The sequence below is a fragment of the Phytophthora parasitica genome, assembly GCF_000247585.1.
Source record: "Phytophthora parasitica INRA-310 unplaced genomic scaffold supercont2.26, whole genome shotgun sequence".
Taxonomy (NCBI): Eukaryota; Oomycota; class Peronosporomycetes; order Peronosporales; family Peronosporaceae; genus Phytophthora; species Phytophthora nicotianae.
The window spans coordinates 747,479-763,937 of record NW_008649012.1 but is presented as its reverse complement, the minus strand read 5'-3'; the positions used below and the strand labels follow the sequence as shown (position 1 = coordinate 763,937).

The 16,459-nt window shown below is 49.2% G+C and overlaps 6 protein-coding genes across 17 annotated transcripts; 4 read left to right on the top strand and 2 right to left on the bottom strand.

Moving 5' to 3' along the window:
• The first annotated feature begins 171 nt into the window (after positions 1-171).
• Positions 172-4,703, top strand: PPTG_11225 (hypothetical protein). Of its 4 annotated transcripts, XM_008907532.1 has the most exons (4): positions 172-774; positions 852-914; positions 982-4,230; positions 4,303-4,703. In XM_008907532.1, the coding sequence occupies exons 1-4, from the start codon at positions 229-231 to the stop codon at positions 4,567-4,569; spliced, it is 4,125 nt and encodes a 1,374-aa protein (XP_008905780.1). In that variant the 5' UTR covers positions 172-228; the 3' UTR covers positions 4,570-4,703. The 4 variants fall into 4 exon arrangements, with proteins under 4 accessions (XP_008905780.1, XP_008905783.1, XP_008905781.1 ...); XM_008907535.1 differs by having other exon boundaries at positions 852-4,230; XM_008907533.1 differs by having other exon boundaries at positions 172-914.
• Positions 4,704-6,507: 1,804 nt separating this feature from the next.
• Positions 6,508-7,788, top strand: PPTG_11224 (hypothetical protein; the record flags this gene model as incomplete). The annotated part of the gene is made up of 4 exons (XM_008907531.1): positions 6,508-6,642; positions 6,720-6,746; positions 6,773-6,907; positions 6,980-7,788. 4 exons carry the CDS (start codon positions 6,508-6,510, stop codon positions 7,724-7,726), a joined length of 1,044 nt encoding a protein of 347 aa, XP_008905779.1. The 3' UTR covers positions 7,727-7,788.
• A 355-nt stretch (positions 7,789-8,143) lies between these two features.
• On the top strand, positions 8,144-9,911 carry PPTG_11223 (hypothetical protein). The gene is made up of 3 exons (XM_008907530.1): positions 8,144-8,376; positions 8,444-8,641; positions 8,699-9,911. Exons 1-3 carry the CDS (start codon positions 8,164-8,166, stop codon positions 9,428-9,430), a joined length of 1,143 nt encoding a protein of 380 aa, XP_008905778.1. The 5' UTR covers positions 8,144-8,163; the 3' UTR covers positions 9,431-9,911.
• PPTG_11222 lies at positions 8,695-14,557 on the bottom strand. Of its 2 annotated transcripts, XM_008907528.1 has the most exons (16): positions 14,330-14,417; positions 12,504-14,250; positions 12,135-12,438; positions 11,937-12,066; positions 11,796-11,873; positions 11,644-11,740; positions 11,349-11,576; positions 11,219-11,284; positions 10,478-11,154; positions 10,276-10,401; positions 10,152-10,211; positions 10,019-10,086; positions 9,738-9,952; positions 9,578-9,637; positions 9,321-9,508; positions 8,695-9,236 (listed from the first exon to the last, which is right to left on the bottom strand). In XM_008907528.1, exons 1-9 carry the CDS (start codon positions 14,373-14,375, stop codon positions 11,112-11,114), a joined length of 2,739 nt encoding a protein of 912 aa, XP_008905776.1. In that variant the 5' UTR covers positions 14,376-14,417; the 3' UTR covers positions 8,695-9,236; positions 9,321-9,508; positions 9,578-9,637; positions 9,738-9,952; positions 10,019-10,086; positions 10,152-10,211; positions 10,276-10,401; positions 10,478-11,111. The 2 variants fall into 2 exon arrangements, with proteins under 2 accessions (XP_008905776.1, XP_008905777.1); XM_008907529.1 differs by lacking the exons at positions 8,695-9,236; positions 9,321-9,508; positions 9,578-9,637; positions 9,738-9,952 and having other exon boundaries at positions 9,953-10,086; positions 10,152-11,154; positions 14,330-14,557.
• On the top strand, positions 14,420-15,014 carry PPTG_11221 (hypothetical protein). Its single transcript, XM_008907527.1, has 2 exons — positions 14,420-14,601; positions 14,670-15,014. The coding sequence occupies exons 1-2, from the start codon at positions 14,503-14,505 to the stop codon at positions 14,742-14,744; spliced, it is 174 nt and encodes a 57-aa protein (XP_008905775.1). The 5' UTR covers positions 14,420-14,502; the 3' UTR covers positions 14,745-15,014.
• Positions 14,721-16,370, bottom strand: PPTG_11220 (hypothetical protein). Of its 8 annotated transcripts, none has more exons than XM_008907519.1 (4): positions 15,852-16,370; positions 15,727-15,780; positions 15,576-15,640; positions 14,721-15,505 (listed from the first exon to the last, which is right to left on the bottom strand). In XM_008907519.1, the coding sequence occupies exons 1-4, from the start codon at positions 15,861-15,863 to the stop codon at positions 14,935-14,937; spliced, it is 702 nt and encodes a 233-aa protein (XP_008905767.1). In that variant the 5' UTR covers positions 15,864-16,370; the 3' UTR covers positions 14,721-14,934. The 8 variants fall into 8 exon arrangements, with proteins under 8 accessions (XP_008905767.1, XP_008905770.1, XP_008905772.1 ...); XM_008907526.1 differs by having other exon boundaries at positions 14,751-15,501; positions 15,852-16,224; XM_008907522.1 differs by having other exon boundaries at positions 15,727-16,370.
• Between the last annotated feature and the right edge of the window lie 89 nt (positions 16,371-16,459).

Below are 16,459 nucleotides of genomic sequence, written 5' to 3'. Positions count from 1 at the left end.
CATGCGTCGGTGTGGACCACATACATCAACAGAAGTTTTTTTTTGAAAAAAGTAAAGAAAAAAAGTGCGCATTGGTTTCGGCCCACTTTTGATTTATTTTTATTAAGGTGGGCCACAAGTCAAGGCAAGAGCTTTTTTCCATAAAAAGTGCTTTATGACGTTCAGAGTTCAGTTGAAGGGTTGATCGCACTGGGGCTCGCGTTCGTTCACCTTCACCGTACCGTCGCCATGAGCGAGTCTTCCAAGAAGAAGAAGAGCGGCAAGGATGTCGAGGACGACGTCAAATCGCGTAGCAGCATCGGCAGCAGCCTCTCGGACGAGTCCAGTGTGCTCTCGTCCCCATCGCAGCGCAATCATCAGCGCCCCAGATTCGACTCAAAGGCTTCATGGGCGGACTCGACGCGCTTCGACATGGGGCGCGCTGATTCTCGCGCTTCGGACATGTCTGCCAGGGACTTGAGACTCACGGGACTCGGGGGACGAGCCTCTTCCAGCCACAACCGTCAGCGCTCGGACTCGAGAGCCTCGAGGTTGTCACGCACTAGCAGTCGCTCCAGTATGAGCGGAACCAGGTCCAGGCAATCCTCGTTCGTGTCCAACTTTGGCGTGACCAAAGGCAAGAAACGCAAAGACAGCAACGCTCTGTCCACCATCACGGAGAACTGGAATCTGGCGGACGAGCAGTTTGGCAGCCCCTTCTCGGAGTTCGATGCACAGGAGCAGCCGATCCGAGAGGAGCTGCAGAGAGGCTTGGCGATCATCAATGACCACACGGTGAGAGGGAAAATTGAGGGTTGGAGTGTGTACTACAGTTATTGACGAAATGCGTATGTTTTGTTGATGTTTCTTAGACCAAGTTGAAGGAGATTGAGGACGCTATCACGGCTGCAATGTCGGAAGTTTGGGGATATTGGGTACGACTTTATGGTGATGTTTTGTCGTTTTGCACGAGCAGATCTGATGAATTGTCGGAAACTGTAGGCGGATCCAATCCAGCTGTACCTACACCCGGCGGAGCGCGTGGATGTGCAGGACCTCATCAAGACGGACAACGAACTGTTCAACAAAGTTCTTACGGTGTTTTCCGTGTTGTGTGATGAAATCTCGGAGCTCAAAGTGACGGTGGAAGATAATTTCTACCCGGCGCTGATCATGTTCGGTCAAGCGTGTCATGGAGAGGAAGGCGAAGTGAAAGCTGGAGAAGATGAAGTCCACATCGGACGAATGCTGGCGTTCTTTCAGGATATCTCCAACTTTGTGGATCGATGCAACGCTATCACCATCAACATGATCCACCAGCTCGCGAGTTTGTACCAGAGTTTCCAGAAATTGTGGAAATCTACATTCAAGCTCGTGCACCTCCACCCCGTGTTCGACGCATTGGCCAGTCTACTTGAAGTCATGATAACGATCGATGCCATCGTCATTGACAACCCGAATATCATCACGTCATGGGACAAATACAAGCGTATGATGCAGTATGTGCGCTCGGATCCACCCCGCTACAACGTCACAGTTGAGAAGGTGAAACAGTTCGAACGCCTTCTAGTCAGTCTGGACCAGACGATCATGAGCGCTCAAGTGTTCCAGAGTTGCATTGAGCAGGACTTTGAGATATTTTCCGGCGGTGATGTCGCCGATGACGATGAGGATCCTGAGGGAAGTGACAGTGAGCGAGGCGGTCGACGCGCGAGCAGCAGTGGAGGAGAGTCACGTATTGATATTCGCACGAACCGTGTGTTCCTTGAAGAATTCGTGCACTGCATCAGCGCTCGTTTGAGCATTGCCGAGGGTGCAATTACGTCAGCTACGGAGACGTTCGAGCGTAATGATCTGGTCGGTACAACGGGGCTGTACGTGCTTCTTCGACGCCTTCAGCCGTCAAATGTACCTGCCGATCCTGTGCTGTACAAGCGATTGTGGGAGATGCAGACGAAGGCTCCGTGTGTGACCATTTGTGGCAAGATCATGTGGTACATGCCAGATTTCCTGCTGAAGTACTCGCCTATGACCTCAAAGAAACTCCAACCCACCGACATCGTGCAGTTCCGTCGTGAGTACTTACACTCACTGGACGACGCCTTCCCCGCTGATGTAACTACCGCCAAATTGGAGTTGAGTGCATGGCTTGTCCGCATGGAGTCGTTTTTCCAGCCGACAACGCGTGGAATGGGCGATGCGTCTCGGACGCTGAGCATTCGTGGCAATCTGATCCTCAAGGGTCTGATTCTAGCCAAAAGAGTGCAGACCATGATGCACACTCTGGTGAACTTGCATCTGTCGCTTCAAATTCCGATGCCAAAGCGAGTTGTGAGGCCACTTTACACGTGCATTGAGATCCTGAAAGCCGTCGAATTCATGTTTGCTCGGAAGAACCCCATTCTAGCGGAATCATCGTCACACTTGCTGCGTCAAGTAGCTCACTCGCTGTTCTCGTTCTTCCGTCCACTCAAGGCTCATCTGGAAGCCAGCAAGAAGTTCGATGATACCAAACTCGATGTCCTGGCTGCTGTGACCGTGCTGGAAGACATTCTCAACTCAGGCGAATCGTTCTCGTACACGCGGATCACTGTCCTAGATCTCGCAGCTCAGATCGCAATGATTTCGCCAGACAACGGCAGTGCTGCTAGCGAGAAGGGCAGCGATATGGATACGACGGTCCCAATGGGTCTCAAGGACGCTGACGAGCCTGTGAAGCTCATCTGGAAGTTGCGTCTTCTGAGTGATTTCCAGCGCAAGATTCGAGCCGCATGTGACTGCTCGTTCTTCTATTGGAGTCGCGAATTGCTACACCCTTTCCTGTCGGATCTGTACAACCAACCGGAACAAGCTAACCGCATCCAGTACGTCGTTGGTGGCTTCTTGGACGCGATCAAGTTGCTCCGTGGAGCGCAGCACGAGACAGACAATGAGTTGTATGTGAACGCATACGCAGAATTCATTGAATCCGTCTTAGAAGAGGAGATTGTGGAGAATTTGTGCAAGGACGTGGAGAACGATCTTCGCTTGCATGTCCACTCGGTGCATTTGGACCACTTGGACGCCCCCAACCCGAAGAGCGCCGACTTCAAAGTGCTCCATTACTATCTAGACCTGCGTCCGATCCGCCTTCATGGAAAGACACTTGACCTACGCCAACATGTTACTCATTACCTGGAGAGCACGTTCTACAACTTGACTACTGTGGCGCTTCACGACTGGAAAACGTACGGTGAGATGCGCAACTTGGCGAACGACAAGTATGGCTTGAGTCTTGCGGATAACCATCTTCCCATGGGATCACTGGATCAGGGTCTAGATATCCTCCAGATCATGCGTAATATTCAGATCTTTGTCGCTCGATACAACTACAACTTGAACCAGCAGTTCTTCCTGGAACGACGTAGTGACAAGGGCTCGCGACACTTGAACTCCATCAACATCCACTCCATCGCAAGCTCCATCCGCACACACGGCATGGGTATCATGAACACGACGGTGAACTTCACGTACCAGTTCTTGACCAAGAAATTCGACATCTTCTCGCAGTTCCTCTTTGACGAGTACATTAAGAGTTATCTGCAGCGTGAGAAGCGGTGGTACAAGAAACACCGCGACGACAAGGAAGTGGACAACAAATACCCGTTCGACCGCGCTTTCCAGTTCAACAAGGATATCCGCAAACTGGGCGTGTCGGACTCGGGTAAAACGTTTTTGGACCAGTTCCGTATGCTAATCACTGAAATCGGCAATGCTCTGGGATACGTGCGGATGGTGCGCTCTGCCGGTATGAACTACTGCAGTAACGCCATTAAGTTCGTGCCGGATCTGAACCACACACACTTTAAGTTTGAAGCGTATGCTGGAGACGGTGTCGCCGAAGAGAAGAACGAAGAGACCGGCGAGGTGATTCAAGACGAGATTGCAGGCGCCAAGTTGTCACGCGAGACAGTTGTGGCGGCTCGTAATCTGGACTCTGTCATCTCGACGCTGGCCAAGAACTTCTCGGAGAACAACGACTACTTCAAGGTGCTGGTCAAGGTTTTCCAGGACGTTACTGCGAGTGACGAACAGAAGCACTTGATCAACTTCTACACGATTATCCCGGCACTTACCATCAACTACGTCGAGACAACGGTGCAAGCCAAGGACCTCATGTACAAGAACACTCGGCGTCGCGAATCGTATTTCTCGGACGATGGCTTCGCGATCGGAGTTGCCTACATTCTCGCCATTCTCGACCAAGGAGAGGTGGGTTTCTGTCTGCTTTTGTATGTGTAGTGGTTTCATTCGTTGTACTGACTGTTGTGAGTTCTATTGCAGCAATTTGATGCACTGCATTGGTTCGAAGAGGTGGTGCGAAAGTATAAGGCTGAGGAGGAAGCTTACAACGAAAAACAAGCGGAGCGTGAGGCTCGCAAGCGTGAGCAGGCGGCCAAGAAGCAGAAAGAGACGACTGCGGAGCTCATTGATGACGAAGAAGAGGTGCATACCCTGCAACTCACGGCCAAGCGCATTGAACTGAACCGCCGCGAATTCGACCTGCTCGACTGGTCTCTCAATGGTGCGCGCATTTTTTTCAAGGACTAGAGGGACCCATTCATCAAAGGCATCGATGGGAGCTCTGTCGGCTGAAGACAGCTAGCATTCGCCTAATATCATAAAAATGAGTTCCGTGGGTAACACGCAAACCCAGAGAATGTTTGAGTGAATGTTTTGCCATGGTGACCTTACTATGTGGCTACCGTGCTAGGTTTGGTCGATGTTGACCAACCTCTGGATAAGCATATGGGTTAAGAATCTTAGCTTAACCTTAGTTCGCCTCACAAAGGTAAGATCACATCATTTTCACGTAACTGTAAACTCTAATCACTCGTAATTAATCACGTGGTAGGTAGTACAGTAGTATTGCTGGCATACTTCATACTGCATCCACGAAGCGACGAGATCACTTTACAACTTGTCTCCAGACAGACTGAAGATAAGCAGGTAGAGGCGTCAACATGGCGATCATCTTTCAGACCAGCCTCGAACAAGCCAACAAGTTCACGAACCAGTAGAGCAGGCAAAAGCACCTGACCAAAAGAAGCCCAAGCGCCGCAATTTCACGTACACCACTCGACGGGTACGTGATGTGTGAGTTATCGTCGAATTCGGCCTTGCCAAACACTTGACTTTTTTATTTTCGAATATGCAGGAGAAAGCCCATGAACTTTTAGCCGAAGACTCCGAAGTGGAGGCCAATCTGAAACAAACTCAAGAAGAAATGAAAAACTGAGTGATTTCCAACAGCTCTAGCTTGCAAAGATGCAGTTTGTCATGAGCAAATGTCCAGTAGGTTTTGTATTGAGGAACATTATTCTGTAAATCGCCCGTCTAACTCTCATGCTCGTTGCTACACCCACTTCACTTACATTGCCTTCCAAAGGAATGGCATCGACGCCGCGCAAAACTAATTTCGATTTGAGAGGAAAAGCTACGCAAACAGGTACAATTTCGTCATGGACCCGAAGCGCTACTTTAACATCGGCAAGACAACGTACTTCGACAAACTTTTTGAATTGTAAGGTTTCTGCGGCATATGCTTCGAGATTGTGCAATTTCCCAAAGTTACATCACTCCCGCAAGTCTAAGATGCGGTCGTTTTTTTTTTTTTTTTGACGATATAGCGGAGCGATTGGGTCACGTCACGGTGCGGGACGACTAGGAGACTATTGACGGAGTGTACAAGGCACGGGTATTGTCGACAGTTCACGACACTGGCACAATTTTTTTTTATTTTTTTGAGACGAGCTCTCTGTCGTTTCCAGAGATGGAGGAAATATGGAACCGTAGTCGTCGATTTTGTCGACCAGGACGAACTCTATCCGTGCAATTCCGCCAAACGGGTGGAAGGATGCGACTGGTACTGCTGCATTTACGCCACGGAAGAAACCATCGGAGAACGGAGGTGAAGGCGAACTCATTGTGACAATGAGAGCCTCGGGTATCTTAAAACTTCACCGACCTCAATTTGCTATCGCTATCCGGGAGGATATACAGCAAGAGATAGCGACGAACATTATATCGTGGGAAGATGTCATGCTCAAGTCAATCAGTAGTATTGTAAACGGGGGTTGCTCAAGCCCGTGAGCTTCATAATTTTTTCTTGAGGCAGCATCAAGGGGTCATTTTCCAGCGCCTTTGATGGTTTGACAGTTTGGCTCCACTTGATCGTTTTGCCAGCAAAGTCAAAAGTGCGTTTTAGCGGATGCTGCATCACCGTGACCAACGTAATAGTGTGTGGCAGCTAGACTTGGTTGTTTGCGCGTCAACATGAAGCATCCATCTTTGTTGACCATCCCAGGTGGGATAAGATCCAATCATTTGTACGTAAACTCAATCGCTGGTGAGTACTTGCAATCATTCGGTGTTGCTATTGGAGCGGTTATCCATATTAACGGCGCCGTTTAGGTATTAAATTCGTGGAGTGACGAGATCACTATACAATTGGTCTCCTAAATAGACAGGAGACGGAAGCTAGAGGGAATGCCGAACACGGCGATCATCTCTCAGACCAGCCTCGAACAAGGCCAGCAACAAATGTATGAAACAGTAAAGCAGCCCAAAGCGCCTGACCAGAAGAAATCCAAACGCCGCAAGTGCACGTACGCCGCTCGACGGGTACAATTTGCTATACTACGGACCGATGTATCGGCGTTGGGGATTGTCTGACGTTATTTATTTATTTAAATGGACAGGAGAAAGCCCATGAACTTCGCGAGGAGGTGCGTCGCAAGTGGCTGTACTAAAGCTTCGATCAGCCGAAGAGTCCGGACTGGACGTTCATATGAAGCAGCCTCAAGAAGAAAACGAAAAAATGAGTAAAAACATTCGTGCCCAACATCTTCAAGTTGCTAAGTTGCAATCTGTCGTGAGCCAGTGCCCAGTAAGTGTGGTACAGCAGTAGCTTTGCAATGCAGATTGTCCATCTATCTAACGCTCGTGCTCGTTGATACAGAGGTCTCAGCATTCACACCCACTCTACACTCATATTTGCCTGCCAAAGGAATGGCATCAACGCCGTGCGAAACTCATTTCGATCCGAGAGGCTAAACTACGCTACGCGTACGATTCTGTCATGGATCCGAACCGCTACGTTGACATCGACAAGACAACCTACTCGGACGAGCTCTTTGAGTCACCAGAAGGAGATTTCTGCGGTATACGCTTTGAGACCGTGCAGTTCCCTGGCGTCAAGTCTCTCCAGCAAGTCTATGATGCGGCCTTATACTACCTCACGAACATGGAGATCAGCATCACGGAGCGACTGGGACACATTACAGTCAGAGACGACTACGAGACTATTGACGGTAGTGTGTACAACGCTCGGGTGTTGTCGACCGTCCACAGCAACGTCACAATGGAAACGAGCTCGCTTTTGTTCCCGAAGATGGACCCCGAAGGGAAGTACGGCATCGTAGTCCTCGATTCTATCGATGAGGACGAACTCTATCCGTACAATCCCGCCAAACGGGTGCGAAAAGATGTGTCTGCTACTGCTGTATTTACTGCAAGGAATAAACCATCGGAGAACGGAGGCGAAGACGAATTCATCGTGACAATGAGAGGTTCGGCTTTCTTGAAGATTCACAGACCCCAATTCGATATCCGGGAGGATATCCAGCAAGAGATGGCAACAAACATTATGGCGTGGGGTGATGTCATGGTCAAGTCAATCCGGAGTATTGTATATGGGGGTTGCTAAGGTCCGTGCACTCCGTAGCTTCCCACTCATAAGCTTCCTTCTGCAACTGAGAAAAAACTTTTAGATCTTAGATGGAATACAATACCATCATACATGAAAACTTGTATTTTTCCGAATGAATGCTATAAAAATATGTCACGCCTTCCACCACGTAATAATGCAGTTGTTCTTCCAGTTAATAAGTGTGGTGTCATCATGACGAAACAGTCTTTTCTGTTTGCACGTATGGTTGAGCTACTTCCTCAAGAAGACGAAAGGATTTCTATATAGCCCGCTCGTTTGCAATACTGAGAATCGATCCTATTGGTAGGATGCGCGTCAACTTGGAAAGGCTTTCGCAGTTGACCATGACACGAAAAACAACTGGGAATCCCAAAGTAAACTACACCAACACTTGAAACAAGTAATCACGTACCGGTGTGTTGCTCAAGATATTGATGAGGTCACGTGAAGTGAGATCATTTCAGAATTTGCCGACTTATCAGCAAACGACACGAATCAAGTCCCACTACTCGCGAAAGAAAATGGAGTTAAGCTGTCAGGTCAGTTTTGAACGGCTCTTACATGACGCACACGACCCAGCGGAGCAAACCGAGTTTCTGGACGAAGCGAAACCCAAGCGACGCAGATGCACCTACGCAGCGCGACGGGTAAAGTCACAGTTGACGTGTGCAACAATGCTCTCTTGTTGACCCTGTAAAATGTTCTCACTGACAGGAGGAAGCTAAACGACTTCGCGAAGAGCTCCACGGACTCGAGTCGGAAGTCGCAGTGCTGAAATATCGGTCTGGACATGGTCCAGATGGAGATCCACGCTTAAAACAAGCTGAATTAGAGATCGCACAGCTGAGCCACAGTGGCCGGGAGAAGCACCTTCAAATTGCCAAGGCGCAGTCCGCTATGAGTCGATGTTTGGTACATTCTCGCTTCCCAACGACAAAAACTCAAAAGTAACATCAACATGTTTTGCAGGGAGCTCAACAATCTCATCCACTCTACACTCGCATTTGCCTCCCAAAAAACTGGGACCAACGCCGAGCCAAACTCGTCTCTATTCGAGAGGAAAAGCTACGCAACGCGTACGACTTCGCCATGGATCCTAGACACTACGTCGACCCAGCTAAGGCTCAGTATTCCGACGAGCGCTTCGAGACGGCGCAAGGAGATTTCTGCGGGGTACGCTTCGAGACGGTGCAATTCCCCGGCGTCAAGTCTCTCCAGCAAGTCTATGATGCAGCCGTGTACTACCTCACGAACATGGAGATCAGTATCACCGAGCGACTGGGGCACATCACGGTCAGGGACGACTACGAGACAATTGACGGTAGTGTATACAACGCTCGGGTACTGTCGACTGTTCTCGACAATGTCACAATGGAAACGAGCTCGCTTTTGTTCCCGAAGATGGATCCAGATGGGCAATGCGGGATGGTCGTGCTCGACTCCATCGACCAGGACGAACTCTATCCGTACAACTCGGCTGAGCGCGTTCGGAAGGATGTGTCAGCTACTGCTGTTTTCACCGTCGGCAAAGAGGATAAAGGTGAGCTAGTTGTGACCATGCGCCGTGCGGCGTTCTTAAAGATTTACCGACCTCACTTCTCGCTCTCCGAGGACGTACTGCAAGAACTTGCGACGGGTATTATGGCCTGGGGTGATGTCATGCTCAAGACCGTGCGTAGTATTGTGTATGGAAGCCGGTAAGGCTGTAGATAAGACTGGGGCCTTCATATTTGAATCTCGAACCTTTCCTTGTCATATCTGGCAGCCTCACACATTAGACTACGATGAAAGCAGTCATCACCACCGTTATGGCAACCATCACAGTGAATAAGCCAATGCTGTGTTCACCTGCAGTGTTGGGTCTAGACGCTTCATCCACCTGCAACGAACCAGAATCCGCCGGAAGAGCTTCTCCATTGTTGCATACATGGGCAATTAGTGGATAGGAATCGTTGGTGTTGTTGGAGCACGAATCTTGCAACGATACGTATTTTTTTCCATCCCGTACATTTGTCGAGATTCGCTCTCAAGTTTTCGAAGTACACGACTGGAAGCTCCATCGAGATTGGCAACCTCCATTGCAGTGACCTACGTTATGGTCGCATTCGTGAGAAACCAGACTTTAACTTAAATAAAATAACTTTCAGGTTGACCGCTCCTTGCGGATACTGCTGTTCATAGAAAAACTTCGGTAACGTCGCAACGGCGTTGTTGAGCAGCACGCTAGTAAGTCACGAGCATCAATTAGTGCATGTGCTTTGATCTAGGATATCATCTTATTGTGCGTGCATTTCTTGCAATGTAGAGATGTCTGACGCAGTGAACGAAAATCTTCGGCAGTAGTGGCAGAGATCTCACTACGATACATACGCAAACATGATAAGCATAGCTTCGTTTCAGTTTGTATGCCAGCACACCTTACATCGTGTCCGGTAGCACGAATGCCACGTCCGGAGTACTGAAGTTAATTCCGAGCAATGATCTGCAAGACGATCTCATTGGTAAATTGCATCACAATTTCGACTAACACTTAACAGAAAACTTACAATAACGACAGGTTCTTCAACCCAGTCAGTGTATCGTCCGCTATTTCCAAAAAATTAACTCGAGGAGATCCAGTTGTGGCAGCTGTTGCGTTATACAGCTCTTCCGCTTGGCCGTACTGAATTCACCTGTAGGATACGAAGATGTGGTAAAATAAACACGTTAGTTCATTACGGGAAATTTGGCGGTGAATCGTAAACGCACAAATTCTGGACATATCCGTTGTCGGATGAGTTTGCAATTGTGAGAATGCCATCACTTGAACACGCGATCGTTATGCGTCCAGGGTGATCACTGTTGGAAGTAGGATCCGCTATTTCCCAGGAGGTAGTGCTTCCGTCAGAGGGCGTAACCTGTACTTCGTGTTCTTGGATTGTCGCCGTTGTGTCCTCGTCGTTGGTTATCGTCACGTTAGTGTTTGCATACACCGTTGTCATGGTGAGAGCGATGATCGCTAGTAGCATTCGGGCGATATCAATGCCGATTCTCAGCCTACGTTCACTGCTGGATAATCGGAAATCAGTTGCATATACTGCAAATTGTCAAATGGGTTTGCCCTGCCATCACATCCCTTATCCTCTCGGCCCGTTATCCATTTTGCTGACGAACTAAGGCTCGGTTGGAGATTAATGTCCGAATAGCTAACTTGGCAAGGAGTCCTTGTCACAGGTAACACTTGATTTTGGAAGTCAGTTGAAGTACTGTAGTACATGTACGCACCAGTGGTGAAGTGGCGTGACACCACTTCAACGAAAGACTCCTGGATTTGAAAAGAAACCAGTTTGAGCGTGGATTCCTCTGTAATCGGTCTAAGCATCAGAGCTTGTTGCCTGACATGCTATTGCATGCGTCCATTGAGCCCATGATCTTGCTGCACAAGCCTGAAACCGCAGCAACAAGGTTGAGCGAAAGCTTGAGTGGGTACAGAAAAAATACAAACCATACCGCCAAAGCAGATCGAGCTGTTCGTCCGTCACCGCATTCTGGACGAGAAGCTTTAACTCATCCAAACTACAAATATGATCGTTGGTTAAGCTCAAATGCAACTACTCCACAGTTTATTGCAAGCGCGTACCTTTTGGAGAAAAGATCGTTCATGGAGATCTTATGCAACAGTGACTGTGCCGCGTAGTGGTTAACGATATTCGTCGACACGAGAAAGCGTTCGAATTGTGACACTTCTTCCAGTAGGAATGGGCGTTCGAACCACAAGCGAGGCAGGATACGGTGATCATTCAGTGCGACGTCGGCGCATTCATCCACGACGGCACGCACAAGGCGACCAGTTTCCTCGCACGAAAAGCTGTCAGCGTAGTAGATATAATCAAAACCTGAACAGTGTTGGGGGGAGTATAAAACAATAATTGTACCTGGTAAGAACTTGAACTTCAATCCGAAATTGCACCAGAGCTGCAAGAAACGCATGCATAATGTCTTCTGTTTCGGCTGAAGGAGAGGTTCTCAGGGCTGAACGAAAGTATAAGTAGACGCACTGCGAAATTGATAAACTTAAGCTTCTTACCGATAACAAGCCAACATTTTTTCAACTGGATTTGCAAGCGAGCCAAACTCAAAATGAAATTTCGTGTGTTGGCTTCAGCTGCTTACACAAGAATATGCTCAGAATGGTTGTTCTTTATGTCAAATTCATCAGAGTGCTCACCTTGGAACGTAACTTCGTTCACAACACAAATGCAGTTCCTCTCGTCCACGAGGATATCAATTGGTGGTGGAAGATCTCGATCAGCGAAAAAAATCTGCTGTTCAGTGCAAAGTTCATCGAGAAGGTCATCCTGGATACAGACTACTGTTAGTATATACATTGTGCAAACAGTAAGCAGTACATTCTACATGCATCCACCTGCTCCAGAAATTCGACCGAGCACAAAACACGGACAGGTACACTCTCCTTCTCTGCTTGTAAAACTTTTCGTCTTTTCGATGCAGGCTGAAGTGTTGAATCTTCCTTGGATGTAGAAGCATTGGCTTCAACCTGAGCTATTGATTCCGAAGGCACCGCATTTCCACCGATTATTTGCAGGTACGTGAGAAGATCTTTCCGATTGGAAGAGCCCAGTACGTGCTTGTACTTGGCACTGGAAAGAATTTTAACTAGATCTGCAGACAGCACATCTCCATTTCGAGCCTGAGTGATCGACACAATGCTGCCCCAAAAACGCCAACAAGTTAGTCGTTTTAGCAGCAGCAACACTGGAAGATACACTCCTACCGCAACGTATGTAGCCAAGCAGCTTGGCGAAGACCGGTGCACACCTCGACTATCTCGAAACTGGAAAATGCTGAAGGATTTAGGGACATGCTTTTCACCTTCTGAAATTGCTGCAAGATGATCGCTTCTAAAGCCTCCAAACTGACGCGGTTCAGAGCATGTTGAAAAGAAGTTTGATCCACCTGAAGCAACTTCTTCCGCATAAGACCCCACAACGCTGGTCGAGAAAGTTGTTGAAGAAGCTGGTCGCGCTTTAAGTCCTCATTGGAATCACACGTGTTCGCTTCCTCTCTTACAACGACGTCGCCCACTTCGACCTCTGTCGGTGGCTCACTCCAGGTGCACTGCAAAAATCCATCGCTCAAAAAATAGTCGGTGCTCGGCGGATTGTCCTCAGCAATAACTTTTAGTTTTGCAGCAACTGTTAACGGCTGGTTGGTTTGTTTAGCAATTCTTCGACCATCATTGCGAATCTTCGTATTCAGTAAATCCGATCGTGATTCTGGTACCGGATAATTCGAAATGGGCTCTGATACTCCTGCTCTTTCAGGTACCATTCTATCGAGCTGCGAATTGCGGGGTGCTGAGCTGAACGGCGGTTCAGGTTCTGTTGGTTGTGGCACCGCTGATGGTCGTTCCTCTGCAACCAGTGTTGCGAGTCTGTTCGTTACGATCGCGGTATTCCATACGCTGCGGATATTCATTGCTGCCCGAGTCAGCGAGATATCTGGACGTCGAAGGCTGCGCAAGTAGCTGTCCGCAAGTGATACAATCTCGGATGGAGCATCGATAATTCTTGCATCATCGCATCGCACCAGCTCAAAAGGGAGTAATAATTGCTGAAGCTCTACTGAAGACCGAGGAGGACGCATCTCGAGCAAAGATCTCCCCCAATCAGCCTCAAACACGTTCGGCACGACAATGTCCTTCTTGAGCAGCAGCATCTGGACATTCGCTCTGTCTATCTTCCTAAGAAGCATACTCGACTCGTCGTAAAGAAAATTCTCACTCGATCTGAGCGTCTCACACCAATCGCACTGCATTCGCCGCGGTGTAGACAATGGACGTAGCGGTTTTTGAGTCTTCATCACCTGGTCAAAGTCGCCAAGAGTCATTTCGTCGCGCTTAATCCTGCGCGTTTCCCAATAAGACCACAAACCCGGCACGGCCGCGTTCCAGTTGGGTATATCCTCTTCTTTTGCTTGTAGTGTCTCGATGAGTTCTCGAAGATGTTTATCGCTACTTTGTTTGATGCCAGCGTACCCGACTGTAAAGATTGTAGAAGGGGTTTCAGGGAGGTCCAATGTAGTTAAATGCCAGTATTGCTCGCTGTGGTGTTCATCGTCATCATCCATGTCGTCCGTAATGCTACCCACACAGTCGTGGCAAGCGAGCGCATCTTTTTTTACCGCTTGAGTACTACAGCTCTTAGACTCCAGCAAACTGCCACCTTTAGGGGTCCCCACGCGTCCACTGCAACCTCCCACCACAGAGTCTTCGGCATACTGAGCATTATCACGTCTTGGGTGAATGTCTCCCCGGCAATTTTCCTTCTCCGCATGTCCAGGATACCCTTTGCCGCCATGTTGTGCTACTACGCCGTTAAACCCCAGATTCTCCGTGGATCGCTGCCGTTTTTCTCGTTTGCTCCTTTGTCGAGTCATACTGACGTCTGCCTCCAGTTCTTCAAAATACTTCGCCACGCAGTCAACGATTTTGCTCGTTTGAGCGCGGAGTTTGGTGCTTACTACGACGGCAGAGGATTCTAGCATGGTTAGGTGGGGCGTGTACACAGCCAGAGAGGTTAAAAGCGGGCTGCAACGCACCTGTTGCCTCCGCGTCGTGACCATCTGCACGGTTGGAGCGCGGCATCTTGCAGAATGAAAATCACTCTCGTTGAAGTTGGTTTTTCACTGGAAATTTGTAAGGTGCGCAAAAACAATGCTTACAATTCTGGAGTCTCAAGACTAAATAGGTGGATCGAGTTCGCGATCAAATCATGGCGGTGACCGATGGCATCATGTTGCTCGGCTCGGAGCTGGGCTTCGGTATGAATGCGTTTGTGGGCGGCCTCGTGGGGCTCCACATGCTGGCGCTGGTGTGTAGCTCAATTACTCTCTGCATCAATGCTGAGTCACGCTGCTAACTGATGCCATCTCTGTGCAGTGCTACTGGTTGGTAAAGTTTCTGCAAGAAAGCTCCAAAACTGCCAAGTACGCCGCGATCAAGAAGCGCCAGTGAGCATAGCAGCTGAGGACCTACTGATAAGCGATGCAGCGACGGAGCTTTGTATTAGTGAGAGCGTTGAGTATGCATCAAAGATCGAATCAACCTGCCGTTTCTTTTCGCTCCGGTCATTGTGCACCGCTCTAAAACTGTGACGAGCTGCTCCAATTGCTGCTACGACGGGACTTCTAACAAACTATTTTTTTTATCGGCGACCGCGAATCTTCATCTCTTGCATGGCTTGGAAGCGGCCGGTGTAGTATCCTGACTGATACCATGCCATGAGAACGTCCGCCAAGCCGTCGTCTGACCCTGTAGTGCTGGGTGTCGTCCCTGAGAATGGAGCTGAAGCACCGTGCAAACCCGGGAATGGCGTCGGCATTGATGAAATCGGCGGCGGTGGTGGATAGTACGACGACTGCGCCGGAAATGCAGGTATCTGTGCGCCTTGTCCATACGGCTGCTGAGGTGCTGCAGCAGGATACGTAGCCTGGAACTGAGCTTGAAGCTGGGCGTATGCTTGAGCGTACGCAGCCTGGTACACGTCGCTCGACGTCTGCTGTTTTTGCTGTGGATGCTGTTGCGGTTGATAGGCGAACGGATTGAATCCAGCTGCATTTCCTGCGAAATCTGCGGCGTTCGGCTGTCCGTACATTCCTATATCCGCTGCTGCAGACCTCGCTGGATGGCCATGTCCGAGTTGCTCCTCGTCTTCCTCGATAGACACGCTTCTTGCAGCCTTCTTGCCGTTCGAGCGTGTCACCGCTTTATGCTTCCTATGAGCAGAGAGAGCAACGTGAGTCCAATACCATATCTAGAGTCCTTCAGCTGCAGACGCCGCCCCACCTGCCACTTGGCTTGACAGATGTAGTGTTCCGCGCACGCTGGTCTGTCAATGCCTCCTCAAACGCCTGCATCCAACGAATAACAATCACACCAGCGCACAGATGCATGAGACAACGCAGGAGACGCGTTAACTTCGACTAATAGAGCGTACCCGCACGATGGCCATGTCGTCCCATTGCTCCTCGGAAGCCTCCTCACTGCCACTCTACAACACCAGACAAAAAGCCGAACAGTTCAGAACGCCACAGCCAGAGTCGCAGGCACGAAGCTACGCACCGTCGACGCCATTGCTGAGGAAAGCGTTAGGAAATCGATAATCAGTGACGTATCGGTTTTGGCGAGGATTGAAGAGGATGGATTTTTTTTTATGGGGATTTGCTTCTTACAAATTTGTCAAGTAATGCGATGCAAAGTCTCCGCTGCGGAGACAACGGAGTCACTACATGCACTAGCTAAGATGGAGAAGCGCAGGCGATGAAGCCATTGTTCCAATTTGGCGCCAGTGAATCACTCAGATTAGTCCCCGAATGGGGACGGCGTGGGGACTTGTACCCGATTGTACATGTACCCTTTTCCTTTGAAGTACATGTATGACTGATATAGCTAAGAGACCCAATGGGTCCAGTCAGTACACAACGGTCGTTTTTAGGGAGCGTTGGAATGGTTTCACTTGCAACAAGATATGCAACAAGCGATTCGCCTTGTCGTTCTTTTAACCTTCCGCAGCAGCAGGACAGAGCTAGAGCTGTCATCGCCGCTGCCTTAGAGACGATCGTCTCCACCGCAGAGGGTACATCGCCACCATTATCACAAATTTGACTCGGTCAAGAGCGTTTAAAAATTTGTCTTACCCCACGTCCTAGGGCTAGGGGACAAATCACTTT

Excerpts from the sequence above, each read along its gene's own strand:
- PPTG_11225 (XM_008907532.1), top strand. The coding sequence starts at position 229 with ATGAGCGAGTCTTCCAAGAAGAAGAAGAGCGGCAAGGATGTCGAGGAC. Across the intron at positions 775-851 it reads CGATCATCAATGACCACACG|ACCAAGTTGAAGGAGATTGA; the intron begins GTGAGAGGGAAA and ends GATGTTTCTTAG. Across the intron at positions 915-981 it reads CGGAAGTTTGGGGATATTGG|GCGGATCCAATCCAGCTGTA; the intron begins GTACGACTTTAT and ends CGGAAACTGTAG.
- PPTG_11223 (XM_008907530.1), top strand. The coding sequence starts at position 8,164 with ATGAGGTCACGTGAAGTGAGATCATTTCAGAATTTGCCGACTTATCAG. Across the intron at positions 8,377-8,443 it reads GCACCTACGCAGCGCGACGG|GAGGAAGCTAAACGACTTCG; the intron begins GTAAAGTCACAG and ends TCTCACTGACAG. Across the intron at positions 8,642-8,698 it reads CCGCTATGAGTCGATGTTTG|GGAGCTCAACAATCTCATCC; the intron begins GTACATTCTCGC and ends CATGTTTTGCAG.
- PPTG_11222 (XM_008907529.1), bottom strand. The coding sequence starts at position 14,375 with ATGCCGCGCTCCAACCGTGCAGATGGTCACGACGCGGAGGCAACAG. Across the intron at positions 14,251-14,329 it reads TCACGACGCGGAGGCAACAG|TAAGCACCAAACTCCGCGCT; the intron begins GTGCGTTGCAGC and ends CTGCCGTCGTAG. Across the intron at positions 12,439-12,503 it reads GCTTGGCTACATACGTTGCG|CATTGTGTCGATCACTCAGG; the intron begins GTAGGAGTGTAT and ends TTTTTGGGGCAG.
- PPTG_11221 (XM_008907527.1), top strand. The coding sequence starts at position 14,503 with ATGGCGGTGACCGATGGCATCATGTTGCTCGGCTCGGAGCTGGGCTTC. Across the intron at positions 14,602-14,669 it reads GGCTCCACATGCTGGCGCTG|TGCTACTGGTTGGTAAAGTT; the intron begins GTGTGTAGCTCA and ends ATCTCTGTGCAG.
- PPTG_11220 (XM_008907519.1), bottom strand. Across the intron at positions 15,641-15,726 it reads ACGACATGGCCATCGTGCGG|GCGTTTGAGGAGGCATTGAC; the intron begins GTACGCTCTATT and ends CGTTGGATGCAG. Across the intron at positions 15,506-15,575 it reads TCTGTCAAGCCAAGTGGCAG|GAAGCATAAAGCGGTGACAC; the intron begins GTGGGGCGGCGT and ends CTCTGCTCATAG.